The sequence below is a fragment of the Vanacampus margaritifer genome, chromosome 9 (assembly GCF_051991255.1).
Source record: "Vanacampus margaritifer isolate UIUO_Vmar chromosome 9, RoL_Vmar_1.0, whole genome shotgun sequence".
Classification (NCBI taxonomy): domain Eukaryota; kingdom Metazoa; phylum Chordata; class Actinopteri; order Syngnathiformes; family Syngnathidae; genus Vanacampus; species Vanacampus margaritifer.
The window spans coordinates 3,113,973-3,129,743 of NC_135440.1; the positions used below are offsets into that span (position 1 = coordinate 3,113,973).

At 38.6% G+C, this 15,771-nt stretch overlaps 1 protein-coding gene and 1 long non-coding RNA gene across 3 annotated transcripts in view; one reads left to right on the forward strand and one right to left on the reverse strand.

Moving 5' to 3' along the window:
- LOC144057714 (CUB and sushi domain-containing protein 3-like) overlaps positions 1–15,771 on the reverse strand; it is a 566,138-nt gene that overhangs the window by 325,069 nt on the left and 225,298 nt on the right. For both annotated transcript variants that reach the window (XM_077575584.1, XM_077575583.1), the window contains exons 17-19: positions 11,124–11,311; positions 7,215–7,403; positions 3,215–3,331 (exon numbers count right to left, since the gene is read on the reverse strand). In XM_077575584.1, the coding sequence (XP_077431710.1) occupies positions 3,215–3,331; positions 7,215–7,403; positions 11,124–11,311 (494 nt within the window). The remainder of the gene's footprint in view (positions 1–3,214; positions 3,332–7,214; positions 7,404–11,123; positions 11,312–15,771) is intronic.
- LOC144057715 (uncharacterized) lies at positions 81–6,356 on the forward strand. Its single transcript, XR_013295310.1, has 2 exons — positions 81–5,524; positions 6,087–6,356. It is a non-coding gene; the product is annotated as an uncharacterized LOC144057715 (long non-coding RNA).

The window sequence follows — 15,771 nt, forward strand, 5'->3', positions numbered from 1 at the left end:
CCAAAGGTGGTCTAGAGGCACCAAATTTTATGTACTACTATATAGCTAACCAGCTACAATATATCGTTCTATGGGCACAACCCAACAGAGACACTAACTGTTGGTTGGAACTAGAACAGAAGGATTGTAATAACCTCAGACTTCGAGATTTACTCTTTATTACAACATCAATTAATTGTCATAATTGTTTTAAAAACCCAATGATTTCCGCCACTGTGACTGCCTGGTGGAAGGCACTAGAATTGACAAAAGCCCAAGTGGTGCCCTGTGGGCTTTCTCCCCTATGGCATAACCCCGACTTTCAACTTAACAACCAACCGTTTCATTTAGGTGTGTGGGAGCAGAAAGGAATTACACATCTCCACCATCTCTTCTCAGATAATATGTTTATATAATATACATCCTTGCTCCAAAAATACAATATAAAAAACTGAAATTTTTTACATTATCTACAAGTTAAAAATATGATAAAGAAAAAAATTCCAACACTTCGGGGTACGCTCCAACCGCCTGTTTTAGCTAAAGATATTAACAAGCTTTCTCCGACAACAACAAAAAAACTTTCAAAAATATATAAGTTACTTTCATATACTGATAAAATGTCTTTACCCATCTTGAAATGGGAGACAGACTTGTCTATAGCACCGGAACCTGACTTTTGGATTCAAGTTTGTGAAAACGCATTGAAAATGACAAAACACACAAATTTACAACTTATCCAATATAAAATTATTCACAGAACATACATTACTCAATATATGATGAAGAAAATGGGACTCTCAGACTCCGACATTTGTCTCCAATGCTTACAAAACACTACAGACACTTATGTTCATGCTTTATGGTTATGTACTCCGGTTATGTATTTCTGGACTAAAATCTTAGAAAAACTTTCCGCTATCTTGGACTGTAGGATACCTTTATCTCCAAACTTGTGTTTGCTAGGCGACCTAACAACAACTGACTTACCACATAAACAATTTCAATGTACACTTGTAGCCCTTACTATCGCAAAAAAAACAATCCTTGTTAACTGGAAAAATAAACAAACTCTGAATATCGACCAATGGTCTAACCTCCTCATAAATCACATTTTAATGGAAAAAATATCTGCCTCAAATCCATCCATCCATTTTCTTTACCGCTTGTCCTCACAAGGGTCGCGGGGGTTGCTGGAGCCTATCCCAGCTGGCTTTGGGCAGTAGGCGGGGTACACCCTGAACTGGTTGCCAGTCAATTGCAGGGCACACAGAGACGAACAACCATACTCACAATCACACCTATGGACAATTTGGAGTGTCTAATCAACCTGCCATGCATGTTTTTGGAATGTGGGAGGAAACAAAATTTATAGAAACATGGTCTACGTATATAGAATATTTTAACCTAATTCTGGTTCCTTAATTCTGCCTGTTAGCGAGAGCCACCACATCGTGATAACTTACATTGACGTTTCTGTATTTGGCAATTTGTAACTAATGGTTGTGTTTTTATAGTCAGGAAACCAGTTGCTGCCAACAGGATCGAGCAGATTCACCTGGGCACTACGGGTTAATATTCGGATTCACTGCATGCCAGGGGGTTAATTCTATAGGTGCTGTCCCCCCCTGGCTGGGCGTGGGCGGGTCTGCCCCTTTGTTGGCTGCTGGGTGGCGGCTGCATCTTGGCCGTTCCCTGGGTCTCCTTGGGGGTGCTGCGTTTTTTTTTATAGGTTTTAGGTGAACTAATGAATACACACACACTCACACACACATATTCACCCACATACAAAAAAAATAAAAATACAAAATATATATATATATATATAAAAAATAAAAATAAAAATAAAAGGAGAGCAATGATGATTACATGTCAAATCGGTAAAATTACCGAATGAACAATACTGAGCTCTCCAGAAAAAAAAAAGAAAAGAAAAGAAAATGATCCGAAAGTGTCCCAAAATCAACAGGAGATGGGGCAATATTTGGTTTGGTTAGGACTTAATAGATTTATTGAAGTAAACTTACCTCATAACAAATTTACCATTATTTTTTAATAGCACATTCAAAATAAGAGATTCACATAGTTCCCATTTGAAATTGAAATCACTCTACTCATTCATTTCACCTTTAAACAATTTTAACCATTCCAAAATGTTGCACATACCAAAAATTTCACGTTTTTCACTCACAAATTGATAATTTTTCCCCAACATTATTTCACCTAATTCCATATAAATAAATATAGTTCAATATCATTCTACATCATTCAATGCATGCATTTTAATCACTACCATTCAAGTAAGATATAATGTATCTCTCATTTCATTGAATCTATAAATTTAAATATCATTTAATCATTCCAAATAATTCAATACCATTTGACATAATTCCCTCTTTCAACAACATTACACCTTTATGATTCCACATTTCCTACATACATATTTTTTTCATTTCAATATTTCAGCATTCACATGCAATTTCTGCAGAATTTGCTTCACCTAGTTTACCAGTGAATTCCCTTTTTATATACATCAACTAAATAATAAAATATATTGAAAAGGCAGTAATGTAATTATTTGTAAGAGCCACACACATAAATATGCTCTGTTGCAATAACCTACAATGATAATTTCTACACAAAAATTTGAAACTTAAGTTAAATACATTTTTATAAGAAAAAACGTGAAAAAAATTAAATAGATACTGAAGCACTTTCTCAAAAAAAACCTTTGTCAGTGAGAGCTTGAAAAGTCATAAACCAAAAATTCCAAGTTGACTAGCAATTTTTGTTGAGCTTCACATAGGAGCCACAACTTCCTTTTCTTGACTTCTACTGCTTGGTCCAATCTGTCAACAGTCTAAGTGCAGGTGTATATTTTGGCTGACTCAGTCTTGACATTCTTTACTGGACTCAAATGAGGCATTTCTGCCCAAAGAATGTCCACAAGTTAAATATCTCTTCTTTTTTTAATTACTTCATACCCAAGGAAATGTGATTATAAATCAGTGATATATTAATTGGTGGAGCCTGCAATCTAACTTTTTGTTCTACATTATGACTAATATCCAAATCTTCTTCAGAGCTTTTTGAATTTATTTACATCTTATATGCACAAAGTTTACATTTTACCTGAAAGACATATTCTATGACTGCTGGAGCATAAGAGGAAAGTGAGTGTATGTGTGCCTAGTTGCATGTAAAAGTGACAACGTATGTGTAGATGACAACAAACCTTTTCCGTGGCTAACCTCGACAGTCCATGTACAGTTCAGGGAGTTTGGATACAGCTCAGGGTAGCCAGGCGAGAGGATGACACCTCCAGGCCCTTTGATATACCCACCACAAGATGCTGAATAAAAAGGTAAGACAATGAATGATAAATGCTACTGGGAAAGAAGAGAACTGTAAATGAAGCAATAAATCCCTTACCTGAAGAGAAAGGAGCAATTTGGATGAATAATGCATTTCAGTCACATCACATTATATCCTACTATTTTATGAGTACCTGTAATTCTGCCAACACAATGTTTTTTTTCCCCGCTACCTTGTTTCAACCCAACCCTCTCTCTTCCCAGACAATAAATCATTGATTGGTTCAGCAACCCTTCATATAGTATTTTTCATAAATTGCTTAAAAACTGAAATGTGGTCAGAAAATAGCATATTGCATTGAATTTACTGGCAATTAACTGACACAAGCATAGATAATGGCTTAAATCAATTTCATTGCATTCATTACTTTACAAGGATTTTGGAGTATTTCCACACAAATTAGATTAGCCCAATGCAGCATTTAATTCAAGTCAGTATGTGAAGATCATCCAGTGGCAACGACCCAATAGTGTTTACTGATTAAGCAAAAGAAGCCGCAACAGTAACATCACCTTGGTGAAGTGATGCTCATGTGTTTTGATTATTGACATATAATATAATACCAAGAACACCTCTAATCTCATGAAAGTAAATTGATGAGATAATTATCCACTCTCATTGGCTTCTGTGAGTGTGGAGGTTAATGCTACATCAATCTGAAGGTTAACTTGTTTAATTGGATATTGTTTAAATGAGCATTTTTCGTCATGCAATAAATGTAATTTACTTAAAAGGTCATATAAAATGAAGGGTGTTGTTTAAAATAAACATGAATGCAGTTTGACTGTTTTTTTTTTCCTCCTTGTTCATGTGAGCATATTGTTCATATTTGCTGTTTTGCCTGTGTTTTCTTTGGCCCGACAATACAATCAAATGCCAAGAAGCCTCTCTCAATATTAGAAGTATAACTCCTGTGAATGTACATATTTTTAATGTACTGAATGTCAGATGATGTTTTAGAAGATCACTGCAATGCCTGAGGCCTCACATCTGCACACACACGCGCGCACACACACACGCGTGCACACACACACACACACACACACACACACACACACACACAGACACAACTCTCTTGTCCTCACTCCTTCCCCCCTTGGGTCCTCCAGCAAGCACATCACATCAAGACTGAATCCTCATCCACCAACAAAATTATATCAGATATTTTATTAATAAGCCAAAATTACATAAAGTCATTAAAAGTGGATGAGTACACTTGGCAAAGTGTCTATTTGAAGGGTCTATAGGCAGAAGGCCAAGGCGTTTGGCACCAGTCTGGCTCACACCTAAGCAAGAACAGGCTCCAAGACATGGGAGTAATTTACAGGCCATTTCATCCACAGCAATCTCATACATGATCAAGTACATACAACCAACTCTTTTGTTGATTTTTGTTTGTTTGTTACAGTATATACCTGAAAATTTGTGATCTGTTACAACACTAACATATGCCCCTACATTTCTGAAACTTTGCAAAAACATCACTGTTAAAACAGCCTCAAGAGAGCAATTACAGCAGCTACAGGGTAGAGCTTAAGTTCTTGCTTTGAAGTTGAGATAATTCATTTTCAAGTTAACATCCCTAACCAAGTTCACAAAAACACTTGTTCTATCGAATGAGGAGAAAGCATGTTGACAAACATATGCTTGGTTTGGAGCCTCTGCCAACCAGAGATGTGAGAAAAGTACTGAAATGTTCTACTTGTACAATTACTTGTGTAAAACAACAACTTTTGTAAAAGTACTCACTCAAACAATTATTTAAGTAAAAGTAAAAGTACAGGCTCTGAAATATACTTGACGAGTAGAAGTGAAAAGTATTTTACCGGATGTTTCCTCGTACGTCAATGTGAAAGATATTGGTTAATGGAACAAAAATGGGTATCCATCTGCCCAATTGACTCTCTGGCATGCCGTGAGTCGAGTTGATGGTGCTGAGAACCACTTGCTCATGTTGCTGGTCCAATCCTCGCAGACATGACTAAACCTTGTTTTATATTGTTCACTGGCAGTCTGCAGCGTTCTTATCAGAGCACATTTGCCTCATATTTACAGGTTCTTCTAATCTAGCCAATTGCACGACATGTGATCACGTGCCGTTGGGGACCATGTGTAACGCTTCATATGATTGGCGGAGACAGGAAACATTGACAGCTGCTTTTTCTTCCAGGTCAAGTATTTTAATAGTTTTCATGCATTTAAAAAGAAAAGTACACTCTAAAAACAGTTGGATCAAAAGTAAACCAATTATGGATCAAAAATAGACTGATCCACTTTACGGGTCAATTTGACCCAACTTTCTGGGTTGTTTTATACAAAATGATCCAATTTTTTGACCCACGTAAAGGATCTGACCAATATTTATGAGTTGGTTTACATTAAAAGACCCATTTTTTGACTCAATGTTTGGTCAAATCGACCCAAGTAGAGGACGGTCCAGTTTTGACTCAAGTGTTTTTAGAGTCTAACTACCTTGTTTGAAAAATGTATCAAGTAAAAAGTACAGATACTCATGTTAAAATGTAACATAAAAGTAAAAAGTAGACTAAAAATCTGAGAAGCTTCACGACCACCACGGCAAAAGTCTGGCGTGTCACAATTTTTGATCGTCTTGATGTGATGTGACATGTTCTTTGTCGTCATCCTTTTGGTTCCGCAGAACCAGACAGGGAGTGAAACACCAATCACACTCTAACGATCACGCTAAAGCTCCTTTTTTCTTTTTACTCTAGATATCTCATGAGACGGGTCCAAACACAGGTGCAGTTAAACCTGAAAAAAGGTTTACTGGGGAAATGGGGCGACACTCCTCGATCTTCTCCTTTCATTGAGATGTCTACGGAAGATGACGTTGCGTCAATCCCGTGCGTGATGAACTGTCTGCAGGGCTGAATTTCTGCTATCACCACAAATGTCAACTTTATGCTTCATGTTTCAAATGTGATTAAATTAAAGACAAACAAAGTTAACACTGTTAGTCAAAACAGCTTTGTTTATGCACAGCCGAATGTCAGTAGTCTTCCTTCCAATCGCCCGCTCACACAGAATGCATATTAGGCTTTTCATGACGTATGATCGGATGTGTGCGGTTGAGCATTCATAGTCCAGACACATCACATATATATCCGATTTATATCCACATACAAAAGAGGCCTAGGTCGAATTTGAACAAAATCGTAATTGTACTGTTCACACTGCATGGAAAAATCAGATACATGAAGCATATGGGCAAAACAAATCATAATTGAGCTGCAGTGCCTTAGAGAGAGAGAGACAGAGAGAGAGAGATAAAGAGAGAGACAGCAACTGGGTACAAGGCGCACACAGTATGTTATGTTTTGATTATAAAATGTTTGAGTCAAGGAGATGACTGTAAATATCATATGTGTATGCTCCTGTGCGATGTCACGCCAGTGAGCTATTTCAGCTACGGCTAGTATACTAACTAGCTTAATGATGTGTTTCTTATGAATGTGAATTGTTAAGATGAGTATCAGTGCTCATTTTAAAAAACTTAAAGAACTGCTAACACACAGTGACAGACTGACGGACGGTCCGTCAATACTACGGAATACCCGCCTTTGTTGGTCACGAAAGGAGCGTGGGTAAAATAAATTGGCGGCCAATGGACCAACAATTACAGGTTTGTTCAGCTTGATAAAAATGGAATGGTCGGGGCCCCCGGGCGCCAACGAATGACGAAGCAGCAAAAATATGTAAAATGCCCGCCTCTGCACATATGCTTGCATACATGCACACACACACATGCATGGTGTAACAACCGCTTCAGTTTATTCACATGGCCCCTTTAAAAAACAAATCAACCACCCACTCCTAATTTAACAACTGTGTAGACATACCATCACAAGTGGGAAGAGGATGGCTCCAGAAGTGATTCTTTTCACAAACCAGTGGTTCTTCAAGGCTTAGTCTATATCCTGGATCACACTGGAAGGATATTGTCGAGCCAATGGACAGGTCGTTGCTTAGTCGCACACCACTGACTGGGATACCAGGATCCATGCAGGAATATGTGTCCACTGTAACAACTACAAAAAGTTTTTTTGTTAAATATGGTGTCGTATAGCACATTATTGAATGCATTGTTGTTTGAGTGAACTACAATATGACTGTCAAGCCGCCACTGAATTTAAATAGAATTGTCTAAAAAACAATGTGTTGATAATAGACAGAGCAAATTGAGATTTTTAAAGTACCTATGCCACCATTTAAAAAATAAACAAATATTTGATGTCTGTTTATAAGGTTTGCAAGATAATTTGGATTGAAAATGACCAACATGCCCTTTTTCAAGCTACAGTACTGTTGTTGGTCAAAAATGCTTGTCATTTTGAATGGCCTGCTTTTCTTCGATGTGATAGCTGCTCTCCTTGGCCGTCTTCCCACGGAGCAGGACACCTCGTTGGCAAGACTTGCTAACCTTCCAAGAGCCAGATTGATCATGTGAATCACTCAAAACAGTTCTCCACAATATCAATCTGGGACTGCTCCAGAGTAATTTGATCGGTAAAGGCGGGACATTCAGTACACTACTTCAAGCTGATTGGGCAATGCAGCAACGTGTGTACGTCTACCAAACTTTTGTTTTGACCAATCACGGCAGTGGATGAAAATGTGGTTGTTGTTGTAGGTTAAAAAAACTAACAAAAAAAGAAGCATGAAGCGCCTCTTGCTGTTTTTCATACAACAAAGAAAGTGTAAATAATTCTGGGAGAACAAGACTTAATTGCAGCATTCAACATGCATCCATGTTAGGTTTGTTTGTTGGCCACGGCCTCAACACTTTTGTTTTCGTCACAGCCGCATATCCTGCCCCCCAAACACAATCTTGCTTTCTGATTGATTCCCGGGGGGTTGTGAACTCACAAATCCCGCAAAGACTTCCCCAGCCCTTGTATAGGTGTCAAACTTAATTCATGCGCAGACTTACAGTATTTCAACAAATGTTCTGCATAAAATCATAGCAAAACTGGATTTGGATGGCATGGGACCTTTAAATGAGCTACACTTTCTAATACTGTACTCTCACGATAATAAATGCATGCTTTCATGAAAATGTAAAGACTATAGTCCATAATGAGCACAACACATACACCAGGAAAATAGCAAATCACCGCCCCCCTCTTTTTTTTTTTTTTGGGGGGGGGGGGGGGGGGTGTACTGTTTTTCAATGCAGTTCAATGGCTATCAAATATATGCAGATTTTTGCTATTCGCAGGCCAGCCACAAATATTGGGACTCCCCTTTACACAGTTTTAGAATATTTTTGGAGGACGTTAACAACTCAGTATCTATGACTATGACATTCAAATGATTCATTTTTCATAACCTTGATGATGCGTTTTCAGTGTGAAAAAGCGAGGTTTAGAAACGTTTGTATTTGTGTGAAAGTGAATACATTGAAATCGCAAAAATAACTGAGCAGTCCTTTCAGAAGTAGAGAACTCAGCGTACACAGTGCACAATTGCTCCTTGTTCTGTTCATAGCACTATGGTCTCATGGTATCCTATTACTTTTCATTCTCAGTGAAGTTAAAAAGAAGCTTGCATAATTTTCAGTGCAACCATTTTTGTTATCCCAAGTGTTTAGATTTTTCCACAAGGAGGAAGATTTTAGAAAGTTCAAACAGATTGAAAATACTGTGGAATTTAACCAACCATACATTTTCTGCGCCACTTATCTGAATTTGGGCTAACGAGTCTATCTCAGCTAACAGTGAGTGAGAGGCTGGGAATGAAAATGGTCGCCAGCACATTCTCTATAGACAACCAACCATTCACACTCAGGGACTATTTAAAGTCTTCAATTAACATGCTTTTGTTCATTTATATTTTTAATTGTTTCTGGAATGTGGAAGCAAACTGGCGTACCCAGATGCTGTTGAAGTAAACTAAAAACTAAACACAGAAACATGTTTTTGAACACATGATTTCTTAAGGCAGACAGAATCAAAGGGCATATCATGCATGAGTAAACTTTTTTTTTTAAATCAATTCATTAGCGGCACCACTTTTTAAAAATGCATTTATTTTAATGTGTCCTGTTCAGATGCTAGGTATACACAATGGAGATGTTTCCCTTTTACGTTTGCTGGAAAACATTTTATGTGTTACATGGAGTTTGGTATACTACCACCGTGGCCGTTTGCATTATCATAAATATTTATTAAAACTTGCAGTGTATCTAGGTGTTTTCCAACCACACTCTTATTTATTTATTTTTGCCGAAAACAATTGCAACCGTTTTGTTTTGGTTTAGCTGAGGAGTTTTGGTTCACCTACTTGTTAATTTGCACTAGACAGTGACACAACATGTTAATTGAACTGCTGAAGACATTTACAATGAGGTATGTTCACTATGACATCAGCTAAACTGCAGAAGTGGGCGCGTCAATGAATTTTGAGCGTCTGTCAATTATTCGGCAATCGTCAACAGTCGGGACACCCTTCTGTCATCATCAATTTGTCAATATTTTAAGCCAAACTGCATTGTAATCATCAACCCGTCATACATTGCTCAGCTAAATGAGCATCCATCAATCTTCTGACATTTTGAAGTGGGTATCTGTCAATTCATCCCATTCTGTCAATGTAATTGTCAATAAATTTGGCCCATTTTGCAGATGGATTGTCAAATTTATTGAAGATTACATTGACAGAAGAAAACACCCTTCGGCTTAGTTTCTCATTTTTTTTAAGTTTCCCCGTCAATCAGCAATCGTCAACAAAATGGGCGTTCGTCATTGACGGATTGACAGACCTTGCGTAAATATTGATAGAATGCCCACCTCTGCTAAACTGTGATATCCCATTTTTCACTCCTCGTTTGGATCCATTAATGGTGCTTCAATAGTTTAATGGGATTCACCAAGTATTGTGTCACGAAGAATATCCTGTTTATTATTCATATGTGGCATGGTAAAGATCAATTCTGCTTGAATTCAGAACTCATGTGTTTAAAAAAGTCCTTCTAGTTAAATTCTACAACATCCGTTTGTACAACTGATTTTACAAATGATCAAGGCAAGCCAAAAAATAAAAAAGCAATAACGTACAACATAAATTACAATTGAAGTAACTAATATGATTTTACTGTTATTGCTTTGCAGCAGCCTCGTCAACTAAAGAGAAATGAACTTGAGGAAAGTGAAACATAATATGGGAAAAACACTTTTGATCTGAGTTCAGTCAATTGTGCTAACATAACAACAAACTCAGTTTTATGAATTGACCAAATAGCTTGTACAGGCTATTTGATTTTTTTTCAAGGACTCCAGGTCATGTCATAATGAAGTGGAAATAAAATAACTTTTTCACCAACATTCCCTAAGAATAGAAACATTCTACCCAGACTGTATCTGGTACTCTGTTTAAAAAATTTGCAACGATGGAGTCTCAACACCCAGACATTCTTTGGCTCAAAGTAACATGACTCACTGACTCATCTAGCTTTTTTCCTCTCAACATAATAGAAACCAAAGAAGGCGAGAGAAGCAGGGTTGGGGAATCCAGGTCCAGAAAGTAAAAACCCTGAAACAATTTGGCTTTAGCCACAGGTGTTTCTACTCAACAGGTGGTGACCACCTACATCTCCAATGGACATTAAATAAATTGATTAGGCCTACAGGTAAAGACAATTCTCTGAAAAAAAATTACAATTGTCAATTACAGGGAGGTAAAGTTCCTTTTGACCTGAATCTGCATGTGGTCACTGTTGAGTGCAGGTAATATGGCACACAAGTAGTTACCTTCATAGAAGATTTTGAAGCCACTGTTGGATCTACTGTTGTCTGTTGTGAACAGCAAATATAGGAAGTTGCTTGTACTAAACAGGAACTGAGGAACCTGGGTTCCGTTGAATGAGCCGATCAGAGGAGACAGTAGGTTTGGGCCATCATGTACCTCCAGAAAGTCATAGCTGAGTTCAGTTTGAAACCTTCAAAATAAAGGGAGAAGAAACAGGAAAGAAAAGGTATAAATCCCATGAGATTTAAGATTTGCATTTTTTTTTTCTAATCTGTTCTTTGTAGCTCAGAGTCCCTAGCACTTCCATGTGTTTATATAATACAAGGGATCGTCAACATTTTTGCTATTAGATGCAACTTTCCAATTACATTTTAAGTCAATATCTCATATTTATATATATATATATATATATATGTGTGTGTGTGTGTGTATGTGTGTGTGTGTGTGTGTGCGTGTGTGTGTGTGTGTGTGTATATTAGTGCTGTCAGGCAAAAATCTAATTAATTACATGATTTGTAATTAGTAAATCTAATTAATCAATTTTAATTTCATATCTGCTAAGGTTCCCAAATAAAGAATTTGAATTCTAGGACATTAAGGAAAATTATTTTTTACACAAGGTACAAATCAATGTATTCTTGTTAAGTCTTTGACTGCCAACCATTTTCAGAAAAGAGAACATGTGCCAGCTGATTTAGAGCATTGTGACTGATATTTCAAGGTCCACAGAATTTTTTTTGTTTGGACTATGGAAACACAGATACTACCAAATGAAAGATTGAACTCTCATCTTTCATCAGAAAAAAAAGTTTGTTTCTACCCCATTCAGTTTTTTAGTAATCAACAATAGAACATAGGTTATTTTCACCCAAATGCTCTGTTTTGGACCAAAATACGTAGAAATCAAGCTTTTTGTGAATTTCATGCACTCTAGTGAATTTGACACTTTTTTTCCCCAAAATGATGCCACAAACACCTAAACAGTGCTTTACTTCTATAAAACACTACCACCAACAATGAAAAAGTGTTTTTTGATAGCAAAATAAGTGTATTTACATTCAACAGTGTAACAATTTGACAAAACAATTTGGCAAACTATTTACAAATGTGTGCTACTGTGCATGTGTGTGTGTGTGTACGTGTTACTATTTACAATTGTGTGGATGTTTCAACTACACAATTTTTCTTTTTGTGTGGTGTATTGTGTAACACTCCCCTGCGTGCAAGGGGACGCAGCAGGATTTGCACCACAGATTAGTTTCACTGCGATTGCCCCTTCGCGTGCTGACCCTACACTTTCTTGCCGGCCTTTTTTTCCATGGAGTAGCAGGTATGTACTGCAGTGTGCGTTTGGCCATGTTGCCATTAAGTCTACTCTCAGCATCATGATACGGTGACCTGGTGTTACGTCTGGCTTCCTCATGCTCTTCACTTCCTATACCTGCAACAACTTCCTCCTCCTCCTTGTCTTGTGGTAACAGCCACCCTCTCTCCACCTAGCCGGATAAACTCCAAAAAGTTTTGGCACTTCCCAGGATTTTTTTGTTTTGTGCAGGATATATGCATTGAACATGCATATTTGAAATAGATAGGCAACACATTTTCTGTGCCATTTCAATGTTTTCCGCGGTGAATGGGTGGTAAGAGATGTTCTGATTCATCTTATCCACTCCATTCATGTTGGCATTGTTGTCCAGAGCCAGTGTCTTCTCCGTGATCAGACTGTACCCACTCCTCCGATGAATATGCATTGGACTCAGGGTACTCTTTATCGTCCAATTGAACGTCCGCCTGTCCAGAAGTGCTCGGTTGTGCACCACGTTTTCCGGCGTTAGCATCGCTAGCCGGTGAGGCTTTACGACGTGGTCGAAGCTGCCACGTCAACGCTTCAACTTCGGCGTCAACCTCGGAGTCACCATCATCATCATCAATTTGCTCTTTAGCACTGGTCGATGCTTTTCGTCTTTGAAAAAAATGCTCAAGCGTGAGCTGCTTGCAACCGGTCGCCATTTTCGCTTCCTCAGCCATTCTCCCCTCAACACTCTAGCTCCACCTCACGTCTTCTACTACTGACTCCTACCCGATCTTGTCCAAAGAGAGTCATCGCTGCCATCTAGCACCCATAAATATTCATTATACTAACTCGATCTGCTTGATACTTTGAGCACAGCTGGCCAAGGTTTTCCTCCACCTGTTTCCATTAAAAAACATAGTTAACGTCTTTTAACGTTTTTGGCGGCACTCATTTGTATTTTACTAAACGTTATTAAACGTTTTTGGCGGTCAAAGAGTTAATATTCCTGTCTTTGTTCTTATTATAAACTTGCCGTTCAAAGGTCCAAGTAAGCATGCATCGCTGTTTCCTGTGTCTGTTGTTACCCTGCTTTTGACTAGTGGAACAGGTAGGAAGTGACGTGCCACTGCAGTCTACGGATCATGCAATGGGCCAAATTTCAAACACTTGTGCGGTTTTCACTTCACATTCATGAAACCTGACTAAATTAATCCACAGTCGTCATTAGCATCAAGGCGCCTGTGTTTGGATGTTAATCCAAAACTAACTAAGACACTTGGAGACAATTATTGCTCCAGCCACTGGCCTGCCCTTTGGGTATTCTATGTAGAAAAGCTTGGCTGAGGGACTTAATAATGAATTAATCTAACGTGTTAAACTGACAGCCCTAATATATATTAATTAATTTGCAAACTTAACTCATGTTGTTCTTGATATCTACTAGAGCTAGTGCCCACATCACTACTGGCACTACTGTTGCCTTTATCATCCACATTTTCTCTAGTTCAGTCCTTTGTATTTCATCATGTTTCTTTTTCTGGATGTTGCTCGGATTGCTACTTTGTACATTTATCACTATTATGTCAGGCTGGTTGGCTATCATCAGTGTGTCAGTTTGGAATTAGAAGTTTCACAATATCTAGGCCTGGTTGTTAACAACAAACGTCGGTGGTGCCTGCCAACTTGATTCAGGGGCTTCCAGTCCATATTTAGTGCAGAGGTTTCAGTACAATATTGTAGCTACATGGGTATACCACTACATGCATGACTTGCTTGAGCATCTTACACCCTGGTATGATATGCTACATGGTCTCTGGGGCTTCTTTGCACAGTCTGCACTTGGGGTCCTGTCTCACGTGGTAGACCCCCGATATCTATTGATCTTTTGTTTTGGGCCTGTTTTCGTGATGCCAGGATTAGTACCTCCGTGCTGTCTTTCTATCCAGCCTTTTCCAGCCACTGTGTTTTTTTCCCTTCCTACCATTTTTGGGTGGTACAGTACTTGCTATGCATGTCTTTCCATGACAGTCCATTATTCTCCTTATTGAGTTTCTGTTGCCTGAGGCATTGACTGAGCAGGTTGTCCCTGGGTGACATCTTGTTGATGTATTTTTGGAGGCCTGTTGTTTTCTCCAGTGTGTGCATCATAAAAGACTTAGATATTAATTAGTAAGTTGAGCTTTAATTTGGGAGCGTAATGATTAGATCACTGTTTTCCAACCTTTGTGGAGTCAAGTTACTTATTTGAATAAGAAAACCTCACGGCAAGACACAAAACAAAAATATCATAAAAAGAATGAATACAGAAGTCATCATTTGGTTTAGTCACAAATGAACTTAGGGTTAAATCTCGGCTTGGATAGTGTCATGATTTGGGTCAGCTGTTCTGTTTCCCTTGCAGGCACTGGGGAAACAGCTGGTGGGCGGAGCCCACCATACACACCTGCTGCCCATCATTGCATCAGGCCAGGATAAAAGCCTGACAGACACAGCAAGGAGTGTCGGGTGATTACCTCAAGACGCTACTCTCCTGACCCGACTGGTTTCGCTCCCACAAGAATTTTCTCCTGCTTCTCATGACTTGCCTTTTTGCCGCCATTGAGTGTGATTTTGGTTTTGTTTGTTGTCCGCCTGTGAGCGTGATTTTGTGTTTGCTTTTGTCCGCCTGTGAGCGTGATTTTGTGTTTGCTTTTGTCCGCCTGTGAGCGTGATTTTGTGTTTGCTTTTGTTAGTAAATTAAAACTACGTTATCCGCATCTTTGCCGTGGCTCTCCTACCTCCCTGCATCTGGGTCCTCCATTCACAAGCCACGACAGATAGTTGGCCACAGGACTGATGTATTTGCCGGGAACCATGACTTATTCTCTTGCATAATCGACAACACAGGTGAATTCACAGTTCTTATACCTTATGCCGCTGGCATAGATAAACTAATCTCATTCACATATGATTATCATCAGGTAGATAATAACAACAACAAAAAATAATAATTTGGGGTGGTGTTTAGCTCAGTGGTAAAACACCCGTCCCCCCATGTGTTGAGGCTAGCTCTCCGAGCAGGCGACCCTGGTTCGACGTGCCCAGCAGTCCATTACATCATGTCATCTGCCTTCTCTCCCCTGATTCCTGTTCACCCTCCAACTGTCCTGTCCATCAAAACGGCAAAATGTCCGCGCGCATCACCTTCATTTTTAACCTAACTATGCAAGACATCAGTTGTTTGTGCATTAACGAGTATAGAACCGAACTGAAAACCGTGATCACAAAACCGATATATTTGAACCATGGATTTTGTGAACAGTACCAAAAACGACAAAAGTCTAAGGCTAGTAAAACTCATATTTCATGCACCTTGG